The 18,103-nt window shown below is 43.3% G+C and overlaps 1 protein-coding gene across 17 annotated transcripts in view; it reads left to right on the top strand.

Annotated features, from left to right (window-relative positions):
• GPR156 (G protein-coupled receptor 156) overlaps positions 1-15,082 on the top strand; it is a 48,107-nt gene extending 33,025 nt beyond the window's left edge. For 13 of the 17 annotated variants that reach the window (XM_053297714.1, XM_053297712.1, XM_053297716.1 and 10 more), the window contains 5 exons: positions 70-195; positions 426-521; positions 5,888-6,124; positions 6,654-6,818; positions 13,026-15,082. In XM_053297714.1, the coding sequence (XP_053153689.1) occupies positions 70-195; positions 426-521; positions 5,888-6,124; positions 6,654-6,818; positions 13,026-14,345 (1,944 nt within the window). In that variant the 3' untranslated portion in view covers positions 14,346-15,082. The remainder of the gene's footprint in view (positions 1-69; positions 196-425; positions 522-5,887; positions 6,125-6,653; positions 6,819-13,025) is intronic. The other 4 variants (XM_053297729.1, XM_053297719.1, XM_053297713.1 and 1 more) reach the window with 3 other exon arrangements.
• Positions 15,083-18,103: the final 3,021 nt, after the last annotated feature.

The following is an 18,103-nucleotide window of genomic DNA, read 5'->3' as shown; positions in this document are numbered from 1 at the left end:
AACACTTTTCTCTGAGCACAAAATATGAGCCACATCATAAAGTGAGCATATTGAGTCTTTTTATTACAGATTATTAAAGATTTCCAGCTGTTAGTGATGGTAGCAGTGTTAGTGCTGGCTGACATTATCCTGCTTTTGACATGGATCTTCTTAGACCCAGTCCAGTGTCTCCAAAGTCTTAATGCAGATCTGAAGGTAAGGTGAAGGGGAGAAGGTACAGATTCGAGGACTGTACTAAATACTAAGCATGGATCATCTTTAATTGGATCATGAAAGGAAATCTGTTGCAAAACTTAATGCAATTTTTGATTTCAAAATGTATGAATAATGTATGGCAGGCAACTGGAAATAAAGCATGGTTGAATATTGGGCATTCTGTAGAAGAGGGAAGAAACCTTTAATTGTATGTTTCAATTCTCTCCTAGGTAACTGAGAAAGGTCTGACTTGCACAGTGAACCAAGGATACTTCTGTACATCTTTGTATTCTGATCTTTGGCTTATTCTCTTCTTGGGATTTAAGGTATGTAATTCATTCCCAGATCTCATCAATCACAGGAATGATTTTGTTTGTTTGTTAACATATTTTTATACCGCCCCATACTCAAGCCCCTGGGAGGTTCACCATCTTAAAAACACAACAGTTAAAACATTAACACAATTAAAACAGTTTAAAATACAGATAAAATCTCTAAAATTTAAAACTATAAACTAAAAATGATCACAGGAGCAGTCTCCTTTTCATAGGAAGAAGCTGAAAGAACCAGACTCATTTAGCTTAGGAATGTGCCTCACTCCACTTTCCTACATGAATATAGTTGCCAGAGTTATGCATACATTAATATATCTACCTCAGTTCAGTTGGCAAAATTAGCTGCATCGCCTACTGTAATTCTGCTAAAATGGAAAAGCAGAGCATATTGGTGCACTTCATCCCAAATCTTTGCATAACTTCTCTCAGGAGTTTCATGTAGATGTTGAAGAGCATGGAGCACAAGGCTGAACCTTGACTTGCCCTATGGGGTGTAGCAGCATCTCCTCAGTATCATCTTCTGCAATCCACTTGATAGGATGGGGCAGAACCAGTGCAACACAGCAACCCCAATTTCTAATGTTTGCAGGTGATTTAGAAGGATGCCACAGTTGATGGTATAGAACGCAGCTCAAGAATCCAGAATCCAGAATATCTATCTATCTATCTATCTATCTATCTATCTATCTATCTATCTATCTATCTATCTATCTATCTATCTATCTATCTTAAACATTTAATATACTGCCCACTCCAAAGACTCTGGGCGGTACACAAAAGCATGCAAACAAGGCAACATTACATTCTAAATTAAAAACTAAAGTAACTAAAAAAAAACCCCAAATAGATAAACTACAAGGCAAAAGCCTGGCGAAAAAGAAAAGTCTTCAATAGAGATTTGAAGATCAGTAAGGAAGGGGCTAAACGAATCTGGAGGGGAAGAGAGTTCCAAAGAAGTGGGGCAGCAACCGAAAAGGCCTTTTCACGGGCCCGAGAGCTGCGAACCTCTCGGAAATCAGGGAATGACAAGAGGGCCATGTGAGATGATCTAACTGGACGGGATGTAACTGGATGGGAGAGGCGGGTCTGTCGGTAGACAGGTGCCAAGTCCCACAAGGCTTTGAAGGTCAGAACCAGGACCTTAAATTGAACTCGGAAGAATCCTACTTTCCTCGTCTTTCTTCCAGCTTAGGTCATCCACCAGTGTGACCAAAGTGATTTCAATTCTAAAAAGTGTCCCTGAAGCCAAATGGATACAGTTATGATGAACTTCATCCTGAAGCCCCTGTACTGGAGCTGTCCCCAGCTCCCTGGAGCTTTTCCAGACAGTAGGTTTTACAAGTGGTTTTCTGCGAGGCTTTACTGTGAGTTCGATGTTGCCCTTCTAAACTGACACAAAAAGTGGAATTTCTTACCCTTGATATAAATCAGGCTACACTCTAATGAGCAATGAAAAACCTGAATTGTGTGTGAGGTGCTCCCAAATAGCTCGCAGGGGCTTCAGGGTAAATTTGGCTGATATGTGAATGCACACCTCCATTCCGGAGGAGATGCGAGCTAAAAGCCAGGTGTGAAAAACGTCCTGGGGATTTTTCAGATAGCACCTTGAAATTGCTTCACTACATATAGGCTTGCTGTCCATTTGTATGATCTGGGTTTTGACATAGTCTTGCATATGGGAACAACAGGGTTTGAATAGCCACAAACTGTATTGGATCTTATCTTGACATTTCAGGGTTAACACATTGTATGTGCATCGTGATATAGTAGCTGGTTTTCTGAGAATAGTTTGCAGGCTTGCTGGGCTTACTCAGAAGTAAGTGATTTAGTTCAATGGGCTTCCTCTTTGGTAAGAGTGCATAGGATTGCAGCTGTAGAAGTGTGGCTTGCTTTCAGAGGTGTGTGTGCGTGTTAATCGCCAATTTTTTTTTTTTTTGCACAAGTCCTCTGCCCTTGCGCAAATTCACCAAACGGGGGGAGGTGAGGGAAAGCTGTCAGTCACCCACCCCCTCCTCCTCCCCCAGGGAAGTGCCCTATATGCAGATCCAGGAGTGGGGTTGCTGTGGCTCCTCCTCCTCCCCCTCCTTTCTCTCTTTCCCCTCAAAGCCTCAGTAAGGGAGGAAGTGGTGTAAAATCTGAAGTAGCTAACTCTAACTGGCTTCAAAACGTTAGGGCTAGCTGTCAGATGTTACCCCACTTCCTCCGGTGCAGTCTGGGAAGCACCCTGGAATGGTATTTCACACATTCAAGAAGTTGCCTTTAATCTATTGTGTGTCACACCTCTTTTCCAAAGGTCAGCCAGAGTTTCATCAAGATAGTCAGCAAAGTTGGTTGCCCATACCCCAAGGGTATTCTTGAAACCCTTCAGCTTTTAAGGGCATATCATCTTGGTCCAGCATCCCTTTAGGAGCTGGAGGCTACAGTGATATACTTACTCAACAGGCAATGATCTATCCATGACAATAGAGTAATTATTATATTATTATATGACCTGTAACATGTATTGCAGTAAAATATTAAGACAACCCCATGATTGTCAAGGCATCCATAAAGTCCAAATCTACCCCAAACAGACTTCAGCATAGATGCCCCCAAAGGGGGACTGTAAAAAAGGACTATAAAAATACCATCTCTGTCAGCTCAGATAGGAAATCTACTAGGCAGCAGAATTGGTGATCCTTCCAACATTTCACAGAGTAAAATAGATATATTTTATATGTTGTAAACTGCCCAGAGACGTGAGTTTGGGGTGGTGTACAAATTAAACTAAACAAACAAACAAAATATTATTGTTAGTAATTCATGCACCAAGCATCACTGCTCAAAATCAGCCCCTCCACTGGTACACATCACTAACGGCTTTTTTCTGCCTGCTATTGTATTCATATGCTCTATAGCAACCTGTCCAAAAGGAGATGAACCTGTTCTGTCCTGAAGGAGGGTGTGTTAGGAAGCCAATTATAACAATTTCCATTAAAAAAATAAACAAATAAAAAGAATGTTTAATTTTTAATCTCTCAGTGTTGCACATTACAGAATAGCACTTAGCAATAGCAATAGCACTTACATTTATATACCGCTTTATAGCCGGAGCTCTCTAAGCGGTTTACAATGATTTAGCATATTGCCCCCAACATTCTGGGTACTCATTTTACCGACCTCGGAAGGATGGAAGGCTGAGTCAACCTTGAGCCCCTGGTCAGGATCGAACTTGTAACCTTCGTTGTAATTAAGATTATTCAGCAAACGTTATTATGTAGCAAACGTTATTATGTAAATGTTATTATGTAGACGTTCAGCAAACGTTATTATGGGAATGGAAGGGAAGCAGTGCACTGGTACTTTATATCCAGATACATGTATTTGCAGTAGAGTTAAGAGTAGAGTTAAGATGCTTTCACCTCCCGGGGAGGGAGATGGACATTCTAATAAACATGTGTATACACACAAACACATTTTTAAAAATAGGCATTCCCAACATATCCCCCAAAAGCAAAACAGGGCATCATTTGTGGGGGGGCGTGTTGGCAAATTGTTGGGGTTGCTTATTTGAACTTATCAGGGACAGGTACCAAAATATAGGGCCTGCCCCTGATAAATAGGGACAGAATATAAGCATACATGGAATCCCTGTTTGGTCTCTCAAGTCCAGTGTTGGGTATAAGCATTCGATATGTGGAAGATCTGCTTTACGGGATACCTGATAATGGACAAAGAATCCCTGTAGCCCTCTGTGAAACTGCTCCTTCGTAGGGATGGATGTGCACGAACCTGTTCGGAGGCCCTTTTATGGACCTCCGAACAGGTTCGAACGACCGGTGGTTTGGCTGGTTTGAAGGTGGGGGGGACACCTTTAAGGGCGGGGGAGCATGCTCTTACCCTCCTGCTGCGTTTCCTCCACCGGCACTGCACTTGAAAAGGGTCCGGGATGGCCACAGCGTACCTCCCTGCTGCCCCGTTCCCTCGTCGGAAGTGACAGGAAGTACCCCATTCGCGTGCATGTTGGACACGTGTGCGCAGGTTGCGCTCACTTGCAGCATATCAGGCACAGAGAGACGTGCCTGACATGATGCACTGTGCGAGTGTGCAGTTCATTCTGGGTATTCCCCCGGCAATGGGCAGGAGCCCTGCAGTCTTCCAGCCCCAGGTGGTGCTGGCAGACAATCAATAAGATGGGGCTAAAGGAGTGTTCACTCCCTTAACTCTGTTTAAGAGGCTGGCCTCTTTGGCAGGTTTGTCGCCAAAGCACCGCTAGGATTGGAAGAGCCACGATAGGAAGAGCCACAATTGCAGTGGCTCTTCTGATTAGCCAAGACCAGGTTGGGCTTCCTTAGCCCAGTTTTGGCTGATCGTAAGAACAGCCTCAATGCCTCTCATTCTAATTGTGCTTCCTTCCCCCTTTTAACTGTAATGTATATTCATTCTGTAGCAAAGCCACAGGTTTAGAAGGCTTTCGGTGGGTTGCCTGGCTGAGCCTTTCCCCCTCCCTCCCATAAATATAACCTTGCTGTGTGATCTGCCAAGGATGAACTTATAGGGAATTTTCTGTTGCCCATATTGATTGAATGAATTTGATATCAAATGAACATTAAAGCTTTACACCAAATATGTGTTTGTATCTAGTATTGCAAGCAAGAGGATCTGACAATTAGGCTGAATGTTGAAACTCCTTAGGCCCATTCACATAACTGTTTGGGGTGGGTTGGAGGCCAAACAAACTCCTACCCCATCAGTAAGCACATGAGCAGCACCTCTGTTTGGGTCTGTAAACCCAGCAAACTCACAAGCACGACTACCAAGAGCTCCATTGTTGAACTCAGCAGCAGCAAGCCCCAACCCTCCATGGGAAGTCCTCAAAGGCTGCCTTCCCATCATGCTTTGCGTTGCCAGCAAACTACAAGAGCTTCATGATGTCAGTGGCTGCCCTCCCATTGGCTGTGAAGGAGCAGGAGGCAGACCCAGCCCTGCCAAAGCAGCCTCAAGATCATAGAGTCTGTTTTGTAGGGTTGCATGTCCATTTACGGCAGTCATTGTAGCCACAGTGTTCTATGGTTTCCGTGCAGGAGAGAGTGTTCTGAGTGCCGATAGCCAGGTACAAGAGGCGTGAGGGTTCTCATGACTGGGAAAACCTGGTGGGAGGCCTCTCCTCTCCTCTACCCTCAGTTATATGTTGGGTACAAAAGTTGGATAGCCCTGCCAGGAGCAACCTAGGCTGGAGAGAAATGTGTGAGTTCTGATGATCATGCAAATGTGGGTAGTTCACTTCCTAACCTGATTTTAATGGTTGTATGAACCAGCCTCTTCTCTTGGATTAGTTCCTTTATATCCTTGGCTCGTGTGTGTGCTTTTTAAACCAGGGTATCCTGTTGATGTATGGGGCCTACCTTGCTGGTCTGACAGATGATGTCAGCTGTCCACCAGTCAATCAGTCCCTGACGCTCATCATTGGGATAACGACCATTTTCCTCTCTACTGGAATTATGCTGGTGGTGATTCGGTTTTTCCACTTATGGCACAACCTGGTCTTTGGATTTATCTCAGGAGGGATCTTGGTCTGTACAGCTACAATCAACTGTTTGATCTTCATTCCACAGGTATGAAACCAGATGAGTTGATTAAGTGAGAGATAGAGAGATAACAGATAATCATTTTCTGGAGAACTCAGCATAGTTATGTAAAAACATGAAGAAAAAGATGGCTGAGATGTTGGCAGTGAGCTATGAATGATTTCATAAGGGAGAACTTGGACTCCAGTACACAAAAGACCACAGCTACTGGGAGAGTTATCTGTACTTCCACACTGGTTTCTTGATATGTCACTCTTTTTCCTTCTTTTGAGAATTGTTACAGCTAGAATGCTCATTTACATTACAAATGCCTCTCCACTTTAACAACAGTTAGACATTCAGATGAAGAATGAGAGATGCTCAAAGATTATTTTTGCTCTAAATATGAAAGTGTGTGTGTTCAGTTCAGAGAGAGGCCTAGGCTTACAATGCAGCTTCAAGGGGAAGTGTTTTGACCAACTCATTATGCTTCATTTGCTTTTTCTCTGTCCCTCTTTTTCCATCAGTTTCTAATATAATGGATGCCTAGGTCTATATTAAATACTTTAATGTTCAGCAGGTCAGACAATGGAAAGCTTTTGAAAACCAGAAAGATGACATCAGCAACATGGCCAAATATTTTACCAGTTCCAGCAAGCACTTCCACTCCACAATGTACAGCGATGAGGAGATCTACCAGTTGCTAGGGGAGAAGAATTCCATGATGCAGCTGCTTGTAGAGGTGAGACGCATTCACTTAGCACCAGAAAGAACAGCCCCGCCCCCAAGTCAGTGTGCTTTCTTAGTGCTCATGTAACAAGTTGCACTTGAATACAGAGAACATAAGAACAGCCTTGCTGGATCAGGCTCAAGGCCCATCTAGTCCAGCATCTTGTTTCACACAGTGGCCCACCAGATGCCCCCAAGAAGCCCACAGGCAGAGGGTAAGGGCTTGCCCTCTCTCCTGCTGTTGCTCCCCTGCAACTGGTATTTAATCAATCAATCAATCAATATTACGGTCTAAGACCAGCACAGGTTATAATATAATAATGCAATATAATAGATTGTGAGAAAGAATGTTGCATGTATCACTGAGACTGAGATTGGTATTATAATGAAAACTAAAGAGAGGAGGATCGAACTGGTATTTAGTGGCATCTTGTCTGAGGCTGGAGATGCCCTATAGCCACCAGACTAGTAGCCATTTATAGACCTGCCCTCCATGACTTTGTCTAAGCCCCTTTTAAAGCCATCCAGGCTGGTGGCCATCTGATTTTAACCAGCCTCTTCTCTTGGATTAGTTCCTTTATATCCCTGGCTTTGTGTGTGCTTTTTAAACCAGGGTATCCTGTTGATGTATGGGGCCTACCCTTTTAAAGCCATCTGCTGGTGGCAGAGAAAATCCAAAGTAGATCTTTTTGGGGTGAATTGTGTAGAGTGAATGTTGCTACACTTTCATGAATGGTGAATTCTAAGGGGGGCAGCCTTTTGCAGGAGCAGTGGAGAGGAGAAAATACTGCAGACTTACATTGGTATTGTAATATTTACTTATTTGCAAACATACAAGTGGAGCATGGGGATCAGAAATACATTCAGACAGACAGCACTAATCTTTAAAGCAGCATCAGTTCCCACCCAAGCAAGAGTTGCCTGTATTCACTACATATGTGGAAATGGTTTGGCAGTTTCCATTCATCCCCTACCATGGCATGCTCCTGTCAAATGCCATCAGAGTCATTACACAAGCACCATGAAAAAGCTGTCACAGAACAAACTATACAAAAACCCTGGGAAGGGAAACCTTGGGCATCACTTCCGAGGAAGGATATTGCTGAACTGGAACAAGTTCAGGGGCAACGAAGATGGTGAAAGGTCTGGAAAACAAGTCCTATAAAGAGTTGATTAAAGGAGCTGGGGACTTCTCCCTATCCATGTTCTCCAAACCATGCATAATTTTATAAACCTCATGCCTTCCCTTAGTCATCTTTTTTTCTAAACTAAAAAGCCCCAAATGTTGTAGCCCTACATTGAAACGAAGGTGCCCTAGCCCACTGATCATCATGGTTGCCCTCTTCTGCACCTTTTCCAGTTCTACAATCCTTTTTGAGATATGGTGACCAGAACCGTATACAATATTCCGAATGTGGCCACATTATGGATTTGTATAAAGGCATTATAATATTCGCAGTTTTTAAAAATCCCCCTCCTAATGATCCCTAGCATGGAATTTTCCTTTTTCACAGCTGCTGCACACTGAGTTGACACTTTCAACAAGCTATCCACCACAACTCCAAGATCCCACTTTTGGTCAGTCAGACAGTTCAGACCTCATCAGTACATATGTGAATTTGGATTTCCCCCCACAAATATGCATCACTTTACACTTGCTAACACTTAACCACATTTGCCATTTTGTTGCCCACTCCCTCAGTTTGGAGAGATTATTTTTGGAGCTCCTTGCAGTCTGTTGAATAGTTTAGTGGCATCTGCAAATTTGGCCACCTTGCTGCTTACTTGAATTTCTAGATCATTTATGTATAGATTAACAAGTTATAGTAAGAATGAATGTGCCTACTTTCCTTTCACTATCCCTACAACTGGACTAAATTTGGTCCAAATCGGTTAGGCAGTTCACAGGTTAGCTCAATTGTGCCTCAAATGTTCATGTGTCTGCCATCTTGAATCTGGGTGGATGACATCATCACAAACTATGCCGTTGAGGTATCCCTGTGTCCCTACAACTGTACCTGATTTGGCACATATTGGTCCAGGCATTGCAAAATTGATGGGGGTGGGGGGACACATACGTGGATGGACAGACACACACATGGAATGCCAGGTGATCTCATAAGCATACTGGAATATAGGTTAAAAAGCATTGGTCCCTGAGGGACTCCACTTCTTACATCTCTCCATTGTGAAAATTGTCCATTTATTCCTACTCTCTGTTTCCTGTCCTTCAACCAGTTACCAGTCCACACATGAACCTGTCCCCTTATTCCATGACTGCTAAGTTTACTCAAGAGGCTCTGGTAGGAAACATTGTCAAAAGCTTTTTGAAACTCCAAGTATACTTTGTCAACTGGGTCACCTTTATCCACATGCCTGCTGATACTCTCAAAGAATTCAAAAAAAGTTAGTGAGGCAAGACTTATCTTGGCAGAAGCCATGTGGATTCTCCTTCAACAAGGCCTGTTTTCCTATGTGTTTAACAATTTTATCTTTAATTATGATTTCTATCAATTTACCCAGAACAGACATTAACTGTTCTGTGGCCTATAATTTCCTGGATCCCCTCTGGTTCCCTTTTTAAAAACTGGTGTTATGCTGGCTACTTTCCAGTCCTCTGGCACAGAGCCTGGTTATAGGGACAAGTTACATGTTTTTAAGGTCAGCAATTTCACATTTGAATTCTTTAAGAATTCTTGAGTGGATGCCATCTGGCCCTGGTGATCTGTCAGTTTTTAATTTGTCAAGGTGGCTTAGAACATCATTTTTAATTGACTCAGTTCTTCAGTCTTCCTCCTTGAGAAGTCCAGTTCAGGCATGGTTATCCCCTGTTGTGAAGAACTCATTTAGCTTCTCTGGAATCTCCTAATCCTCCTTAAGTATTCCTTTCAATCCCTTGTCATCTAACGGTCCAACTGCTTCCCTGGCAGATTTCCTGCTTCTGGTGTATTTAAATAAGTTTTTTTTAAATTATTCCTCTTGATGTTTTTAGCCATATGTCCCTCAAACTCAAACATACGACATCCTTTATGGTCTCCTTGCATTGCTTTTACCAGAGTTTCTGTTCCTTTCTGTTCTCCTCATTTGTGCAGGACTTCCATTTTCTGGAGGAAGTCTTCTTGCCTTTTATATCGTCCTTGACTTTACCAGTTAGCCTTGCTGGCATCCTACTGGAATTGGTAGTACTTTCCCTTCTTTTTGGTATACATTCTAACTGAATTTCTATTATTGTGGGTTTCAGTCAGCTCCATGTGCTCTGAAGTGATTTGACCCTCCTGACTTTCCCTTTCAGCTTTCCATTCACCAATCATTTTTGATATGTTTCCTCTACTGAAGTAAAAAGTGTCTGTGTTGGACTTCCTCAGCAATTCTTCACTTCCATATATACCAAATTTGATAGTACTATGGTCACTGTTCTCTAATGGTCCCACAACACTGCCATCTCGCACCAGGTCCTAAGCACCACTCCAGATAAATCCACCGTCACCTATCTGGTTGGTTCCATGACCAACTGTTCTAAGGCACAGTCATTTAGCATATCTAGAAGTCTGGCCATTATCTGAATGTGAATTTATCTATGTGAGCATGATGGAAGCCACCCATTATTATAACTCTGTCACTCTTTGACACCTCCCTGATTTCCTTCTCCAATTCAAGGCCACCATTAGCATTTTGATCAGGAGGGCAATAGCATGTCCCTAATAATACATTTCTCTTTAGGCCTGATATTATTGCCCAAATGTTTCTGCAGGGGAGTCTGGTCCTTCTAGGTTTTCTAGCTTGTTAGGTTCTATCCTGTCTTTCACATACAGTGCAACACCACCTCCAATGCACCCCCGCCCCATACAGTTCACCCATCTTGGCTCAGAGGCTTCTGGCATTGGCATATAAACTCCTATGTGGAGTCCCTTCCCAGGTGTTGGTGTGTGCTATCTCCCTTACGGCCACTTGACCTCTTTGACTGGCCATCATATCCTTCCATATCCTGTTTCTACTCTGTCCCCTTCTGGGTTATCTGAAACAATAACACCCTCACAGTTTCAGGGACTATGTTTGCTGAACTGGATGCTGCCCTGCTCCTGTCTGTCGGCACCCAGGCATCATTTTAAAAGCTGCTATGCAACCTTTTTGATTTTAAGTGCCAGAAGTCTGGTTCCATCTTGATTCAAATGGAGCCCGTCCCTTTTGTACAGGCTTGGCTTGTCCCATAATGTCCCCCAGAACCTAACAAATCTAAACCCCTCCTTCTGGCACCATAGACTCATCCATGCATTTAGACCTCTCCGCTCTGCCTGTATATTGGTGTTGATATTGGGATGGCAGATTTGTTCTGATCACATTGAGCTCAAAGGTGTCAACTTTGGTACAGTGGTCAGGATCATCATGTCAGGGATTGACAGAGTTGACTAAGACAGAGGTGGGAGCCATCAGTGAACTCACATGAATCTGAGTACTGACTCAAGAGTCAGACATAATCACTAACCACTGGTATTGTTCCAGTGCCAAGAATGCTGTTCCCAAGGACAGCCCAGAATCTACTGTCTCAATTCCTGCAGGCTTGCTCTGTGAGCTTTTGACAAGAGCAGGAATTCATCCTATTTATCTGTTTATCATATTTATATACTGCCTGATATATCCATCTCTAAGTGGCATACATAATCCAAATTACAATATAAAAACAAAAACAAACAACACACTTTCACAAAATAAAGGCAATTAAAAACAATTCACAGAGTGAAGAAAACAGGTGTGTCTTAAAGGTGTTTTAAAAAGCATTTAGAGATGGAGAAGCTCTTATTTTGACAGGAAGGGCATTCCAAAGCCCTGGGGCAGCCACAGAGAAGCCCTGGCTGGCCTTGTCTCCAGATGAGCTGGTGGCAACCATAACCAAACCTCTGCAGATGATCTTAATAGGTGGCAGTGTTCATGACAAAGGTGATCTCTTAAATACCTTGGACTGAAGCCGTTCTATGTTCCTCATGTAGACAGAAAAGGCAGGGGTCGTGTGTGTTGGAGACAAGAAGCTTAAGGTTGCAGCCACAGCACTTTTTAAAGGAGCCACAAAGTGATATACACAAAAGTTAATGTATGGGGGGAAAGTTTGTAGGATAGACAAGGAAAGAACAAGAAGAAAAGAAGAAACAAACTAAAGCACTGAAGTAAAAGATTTGTTTGAGCAAAGTTATTTTCGGCAAAGCTCTGACAAAGTGCCTCATGTACTGCTATCCCAGTGAGGGAAAGCAGTGTTCTTCCCACCTTCGAGACATGCATAACATATAGCATGCATTTCCCCACTCAAGGGCACGGGCTAGAACACTCTACACGACTCGAGAAGAACTGCACTGTTCAAGATTCCCATCTGGGAACAGAGAGTGCTACGCATATACGGTTGATACATGCAAACATTTGTATGAATGCTTGTAGATCAGGGGACTCCCTCTGTCTCACTCACTTGGGCTTTGTCTGGAGAACAGGTTCTAGTGTGATCCAGTGGAGGAGTATGCCATTGTGCTTTGCAATCCAACCCATCTTTGACAAGGAACACTAGAGAGTCAAATGCTATGGACCCATTCTGAGGTCCATCAAAGCCTTCATCATACCCTCACTCATGTAGGCTGCAATCCTATATATACTTATTTGGGAGTGAGTCTCATTGAAATGAGCTGGGACTTAATTCTAAGCAACCAGGACTAATTGAAGGGGGGAAAAATCCATGCAGCCTGATCCTATGCATGTGCTGTGCACGGCTGTATTATGTTCCACTGTGTGGTATTTTTTCCTTCAAGTTAGATGGTTCAGTCCTTTGTGTGAGAAAGATAGAGACTGATGCCTACTCTGTGTATGCTGCTAGATGAGATGGTAGACTCCTAAGGCAGTACAGTCGATTGTCACTCTTCGGGCTGAAGAGGGGAGGTGTCATTGTTAATGCTCTCCCATAGAAAACAACACTCCGCACATGTAAAATCAACACACATGCACGCACACCCCATACACCCTAGCACATCAGAGAGAAACCTGCTTTTGCTGTGTTAGTTTTCTACAAGGGGAAAATGCCATTCTACAGTTCATTCTACCACTTCAGAATTCACCTCATTCTGCGATATGCGTAGACGAGGCCCACCTTTTGCCTTTTGCTCTCAGATCTTCATACTTTCTCAAATTAGAATTGTTTTTTTAGGTATTAAAACTGGACATTTATACCTTGATTTGTTTGATACAGAAAGATACAGCAATTGCAAGCCTTCAGGAGCAAGTGAACAGTGCTAAGGAGAAGCTGATGAGACTTGTGGCTATGAAAGAAAACGACAATGCTGCTGACTGCCCATTTCCTTCTACTGCTCATTTACTGCAGGGTCACTCTGTAACCAGTTGCTCTCCCACGACAGCTGAAAGCCCATCAAGAGATCCTTCTTCATCTGGCCAGGAACTAAAGTCATGGCAATATCCTAAGCTCTCGCATTCACAGTGTGATCCAGGATCTATTAGTACAAAAAGTTGCATTAGTTATCTGGAATGTAGAAGTCAATGGAATGTACCACCAGAGATTGCTTCCAGGTACAGACTATTGAACAGATCAGAGAATATTGCAGATCACTCAAGTGCCAAAGATGACCAAGGTCAATGGCTCTCCCAATACACCACCACACTTAGCATGAACACACTACAAGAACCACTTGGACAAAGTTCTCCAAAGTTCTCTTCTCTGAGTAGGGAAACAAAGCAATCACTGCCTTTACTTCTGACCAAAAAGCAGCTCCCAGGAATCGGCTATATGAATGGTGGAAAGCTTCAGGAATCCTTCCAAGAGCTGGATATGAACCACATTACTGTTATGCAGGCTTCCCCCAAAGGGTATGAACAAAGTCCAGATTGTGGAAAGTACATGGTGTGGCAGCCCCAGGAGATTCAGGAAGACAATTTTACTAAGCTCCATCCTTTTAAGACAAGGCAGGAGGAGACAGTCTCCATCCCTCAGTTTGGCTCTTTGGCTCCTGAAACTTGGTGTTCTGTGAACAAAGCAGCCAGAAGAACTCAAAGCAGCGGTCCTGGATTAACAGAACTTCCTTGGGCTGCAGCAAGTGACAGTAAGGATGGACGTTCTTTGCATCAGCAGCCCTCCGTCTCATTGTCAGTGCTTAAGAAAATGCTTCACTACAAGGCTGAAACCTGGTCTGAATGTTCAAGTAATGAAGGGCATGGCTGGTTGTTAGACAAGCACCAAGTGGAGAATTGTGGGTCCACACTATATCCTACCAGCCCTAAGGACCTCCATCACAACCAGAGTGTTCTGAAACACACCAGATTAGATTCAGGACTCGTTTGTCCGGATTCTGGCAGCAGCTCCTCTGGGAGTCTGATCCATTGCCACCATAGACAGTACTGTGAAGTTTGCCACCACACCCTGTCTTCCTCTAGTGACAGCTCCGTCACTGACACAGACCTGGAGCCGGGTATGGCCCTAGACTACTGTGCAAAACTTTATGGCAAGCCTCAGCCCATTGTTAACTTCAATGAGGATTTGGAGCCCACCTATGTGTAAATGTTTGGAAAGTTCAGAAATATGATAATGGTGGTGGTGAGAAAATGCTTCCCCTCTCCAGAACTGAAGTGGGAACTTTCCCTTCTCATGTTGGCCATTCCCAAACTCATTAAAAAAATTTCTATCCATCCAAAACACACATGCCTTTTTTCTTTAAAAACAAACAAGAATTTCACTGTGTGACCAAAAAAAAAAATCCCTTCCCCTCAAATCCAGAAACTGCCCACTAATTGTGACTACTTATACAGTACTCAGTATTTGCACCTATGGATCTGCCTGCAATATCAGTTACCAGAGCTTACCATAGATTATGGCTGCCAGATCCTTGGCCTTTGGAAAGGGATTCAATTTGCAGATAAGATGAAACTGGTAACCTGTGCTTCTGGATACATCAATCACTTGAATAGCACAAGGCCCAAGACTACTCCCAGACCCTGAATGTGATATATCCAGGTTTCACCAAAAACCTATAAGGAACACATACTACCATAATATTAGATGATGATAAATATCTTTTCTAGTGCATCAACTGCTAGGAGTGCTTTGAGTTGCAAAAACTCACCATTGGGTGCATGTATATAGCAGCTGGATATGGGGGACCAATAAATAGTATTTCAGTAAAATACTAAAATCTGATAATGTAGTACATTTGATTTACAACATACATTGTCAAAATCTAAATTTAAAACTTTCTGCTACTAAACCTTTTAAATAAATTGTGTTTCTTTAGAACTAAAGCCTTCTTTTCCTACTCACAGGCTCAGTTGATTTACAGAGGCTTCCAAAACAAGACTGATCTACAGAAACACCAGTCACGTTGTATGTTCCTTCCCATATCCTTCTCTTCCTTGCCCTCTCTCAACGTTAGCTGCCTGCTTCTTGCATCCTGCTGCACCACCATCTTCCTACCAGTCTTGCAGGTGCTCCATGAAGCAGTTTGCTACTGTGATGCCAGCCAAGCTAGAGAATTTATTTATTTATTTATTCATTCATTCATTCAATTTCTATACCGCCCTTCCAAAAATGGCTCAAGACTCAAGAATGTGGCGGGAGGGCAACATATCACAACACACTGGCCACCTTGAGCTGCAAAATGCACATAGAGAAAAATTAGACATCTCTAAACCTACCTGTCAGAATAATGTGTGCAGAAAGTTGGCAGATGCACCATTAAAGCACTTTTAGCATTTCATGAGACATTTCTTAAAAACCTAACAGCAGCTTATCCCCCCCCCCCCACTCTGGTGGCAAGTTGGGATGGGACTGGCTAACAAGACATTCCCTAAGTGATCTGTGTACAGTTCTAGGAAATAACAGAACTGTTACAAATACAAATAACTGCTACACATACAAATAACTGTATATTATTGAGAAAAAGCTGACCGAGATGTAAATCAGCTGTTAAGTTGCTCCATAGTGGGGACTAGCATTCTTTTTAGAAGGCAACTTCCATTTAATGAAAAGTTATAGAGGTCGTTCTCATTACCTCATGCCACTGCTGGGGAAGTCTGTGGGGAAGGCAGACGAGCTGCTGGCAGAGGCGCATCGTTGTCTTTTCCTTCAACATGCCACGTACCCACATGAGCAGTGGTGCGGTGACGTCGAAAGCTGGGAGCCGGACTTCCCCTTCCTGTTTCCCAGAGTGCCCCACGCTACAGGCATGGTGGCTGCTCTCATTAGAGCAGCCGCCACACTCAGCATGACCACCTTTCCTCTCCCAGCTCGCTGCTGGAAGTGGTGGTGGGCTGGGCAGCAGCCTTTTAACTCAGGGGAAATCATTCACACCATCACCTGACTGAGGTAAAACAAACCACAGGTTCATTTTCACCTCAGTAAAACTTCTGGTTAAAAAGTTGGGCTTCCCTCTTCTGGAGCAGCTGGGAGCCCTCTGCTCCCAGGGCTCCAGAAGACATGAGCTGCCTGGGACAACCTAGGCAGCTGGGTCACCCCTGGCTGCTTGTGAACAGCCTCATACTGTGGTTGACTTTACATTTTCCCTTACACTATCAGTTTTGTAGCAATGTTTTGCTAATAGTTGCAAATGCTTTGTTTAGGTTCGAGTTCTAAGAGTTGCAGAAGATGTACCCATTGATGCCAATTTTCCAGTGCTACCCCACCTAGCATGAACTTGGGAAAAACAATGAATAGAAATAAAAAAACAAAAAAGCCATTTATCCTTCATAGGCTATTCTGCATGCATGTTTATGTGTGTGGGGGGGGGGGCTGGCTGACTCACACCATAGTTCAAATCTAGGTTTAATGTTGGTTACCATCATTAGCATGATTGTGTCACACACACACACACACACACCCCGCCCAAAGTGGTTAAGGACCCAAGACAGATCTGAGATTCCCACCTCGGTGTGGGGTCACACAACCACGCTAATGTTAATAATGTATATTAAACCTACATTTGAATGATTGTGTGAACCAGGCCTGTGTGTGAAAGAATCACACTTTTTGTGATTATGCTGACTTGTGTAATCAATGGGTACAGCTTCCTCATCTTTAAAAACTAATGGTCTACATACAGAAAAGTTGAAAAGGTGTGGCAGAGCTCCTTTTGGCAGTTACTGTTTCACACAACACACAAAGTGCTGCAGATGTTTCATTCTGGGGTCCTGGAAGGAAAAAATGGCTGCTACCATTTGAGACTCTCATGTTTTTGCAACAGCAGCTATTGCCACAGAATCACACACTATCCAAAAGCCACATTCCATGAATGTTTAGTCATAAATGTGGGACTTGCTTCCTCATTTCACTTGCTTGATGATATGCCAGTCATGATGTAATATTCACTAGGCCCAATGCCTGGCTACCCCTAGTCTTGTATCCCTGTCTGCAGCTATGGTTATAACAACAACAACAACAACAACAAATATTGAGAGGACAAAGTAGATTCTCCAATGATGAGCTTCCTAACATCAGGATTCATAGGGGGGTCAGCATACAAACTAGGCATGCGCTCTCCAGCTTGGAGTCCTTGGATCAGTGGCTTGAGCTGGCAGCAGAAGGTACTGCTCTACGGACCAAGCCAAGGGCAAACTCCTAGTGTTTACACCAAAGGCTGAGTTTTCACACTGCCTGCAAATTGCAGGGACTGAGATTGGGCACTCCTTTCCTCTCCAGGACATTTTTCACACCCGGCTTTTAGTTCACATCTCTTCCGGAATGCAGGTGTGCATTCATATATTGGCCAGATTTACCCTGAAATCCTGTGAGCTATCAGGGAGCACTTCACACATAATTCAGGTTTTTCATTGCACATTAGAGTGTCTCCCGATTTATATCTGTGTTTTAACAATCCACTTTTTGTGACAGTTTTCTGGAGCAACTTTGAACCCACAGTAATGCCTCACAGAAAACCCGCAGCAAAGCCTGCTGTCTGGGAAAGCTTCAGGCCTGAAGAGGGCTCAGAGGCTACAGTAGTTCTCTAGACAGCCATAGTAGGTATAATGCAGGAGGACCCATGTTTAAATATTCTTGTAGAGAACGTAAGCCATATTTGTGCAAGTTTGATTTTCATGGCAGAGGGGACGGATATGGCTAATTTCAAGCAGCCCTCAGTTGGATTTTGCACGAATGAATTTTAGTCACATACTTTTCCAGCCACCTTGAGTGGTGTAAATGCTTGACTCACAAGTAGAAGGTTGCTGGTTCAAATCCCTGCTGCTACTAATCCCTGCTGCTACTGAGAGCCAGCGTGGTATAGTGGCTAGGAACATAGGAAACTGCCATATACTGAGTCAGACCATTGG

The sequence above is a fragment of the Hemicordylus capensis genome, chromosome 2 (assembly GCF_027244095.1).
Source record: "Hemicordylus capensis ecotype Gifberg chromosome 2, rHemCap1.1.pri, whole genome shotgun sequence".
NCBI classification, from domain to species: domain Eukaryota; kingdom Metazoa; phylum Chordata; class Lepidosauria; order Squamata; family Cordylidae; genus Hemicordylus; species Hemicordylus capensis.
This window is presented reverse-complemented; position numbering and strand designations above follow the sequence as displayed.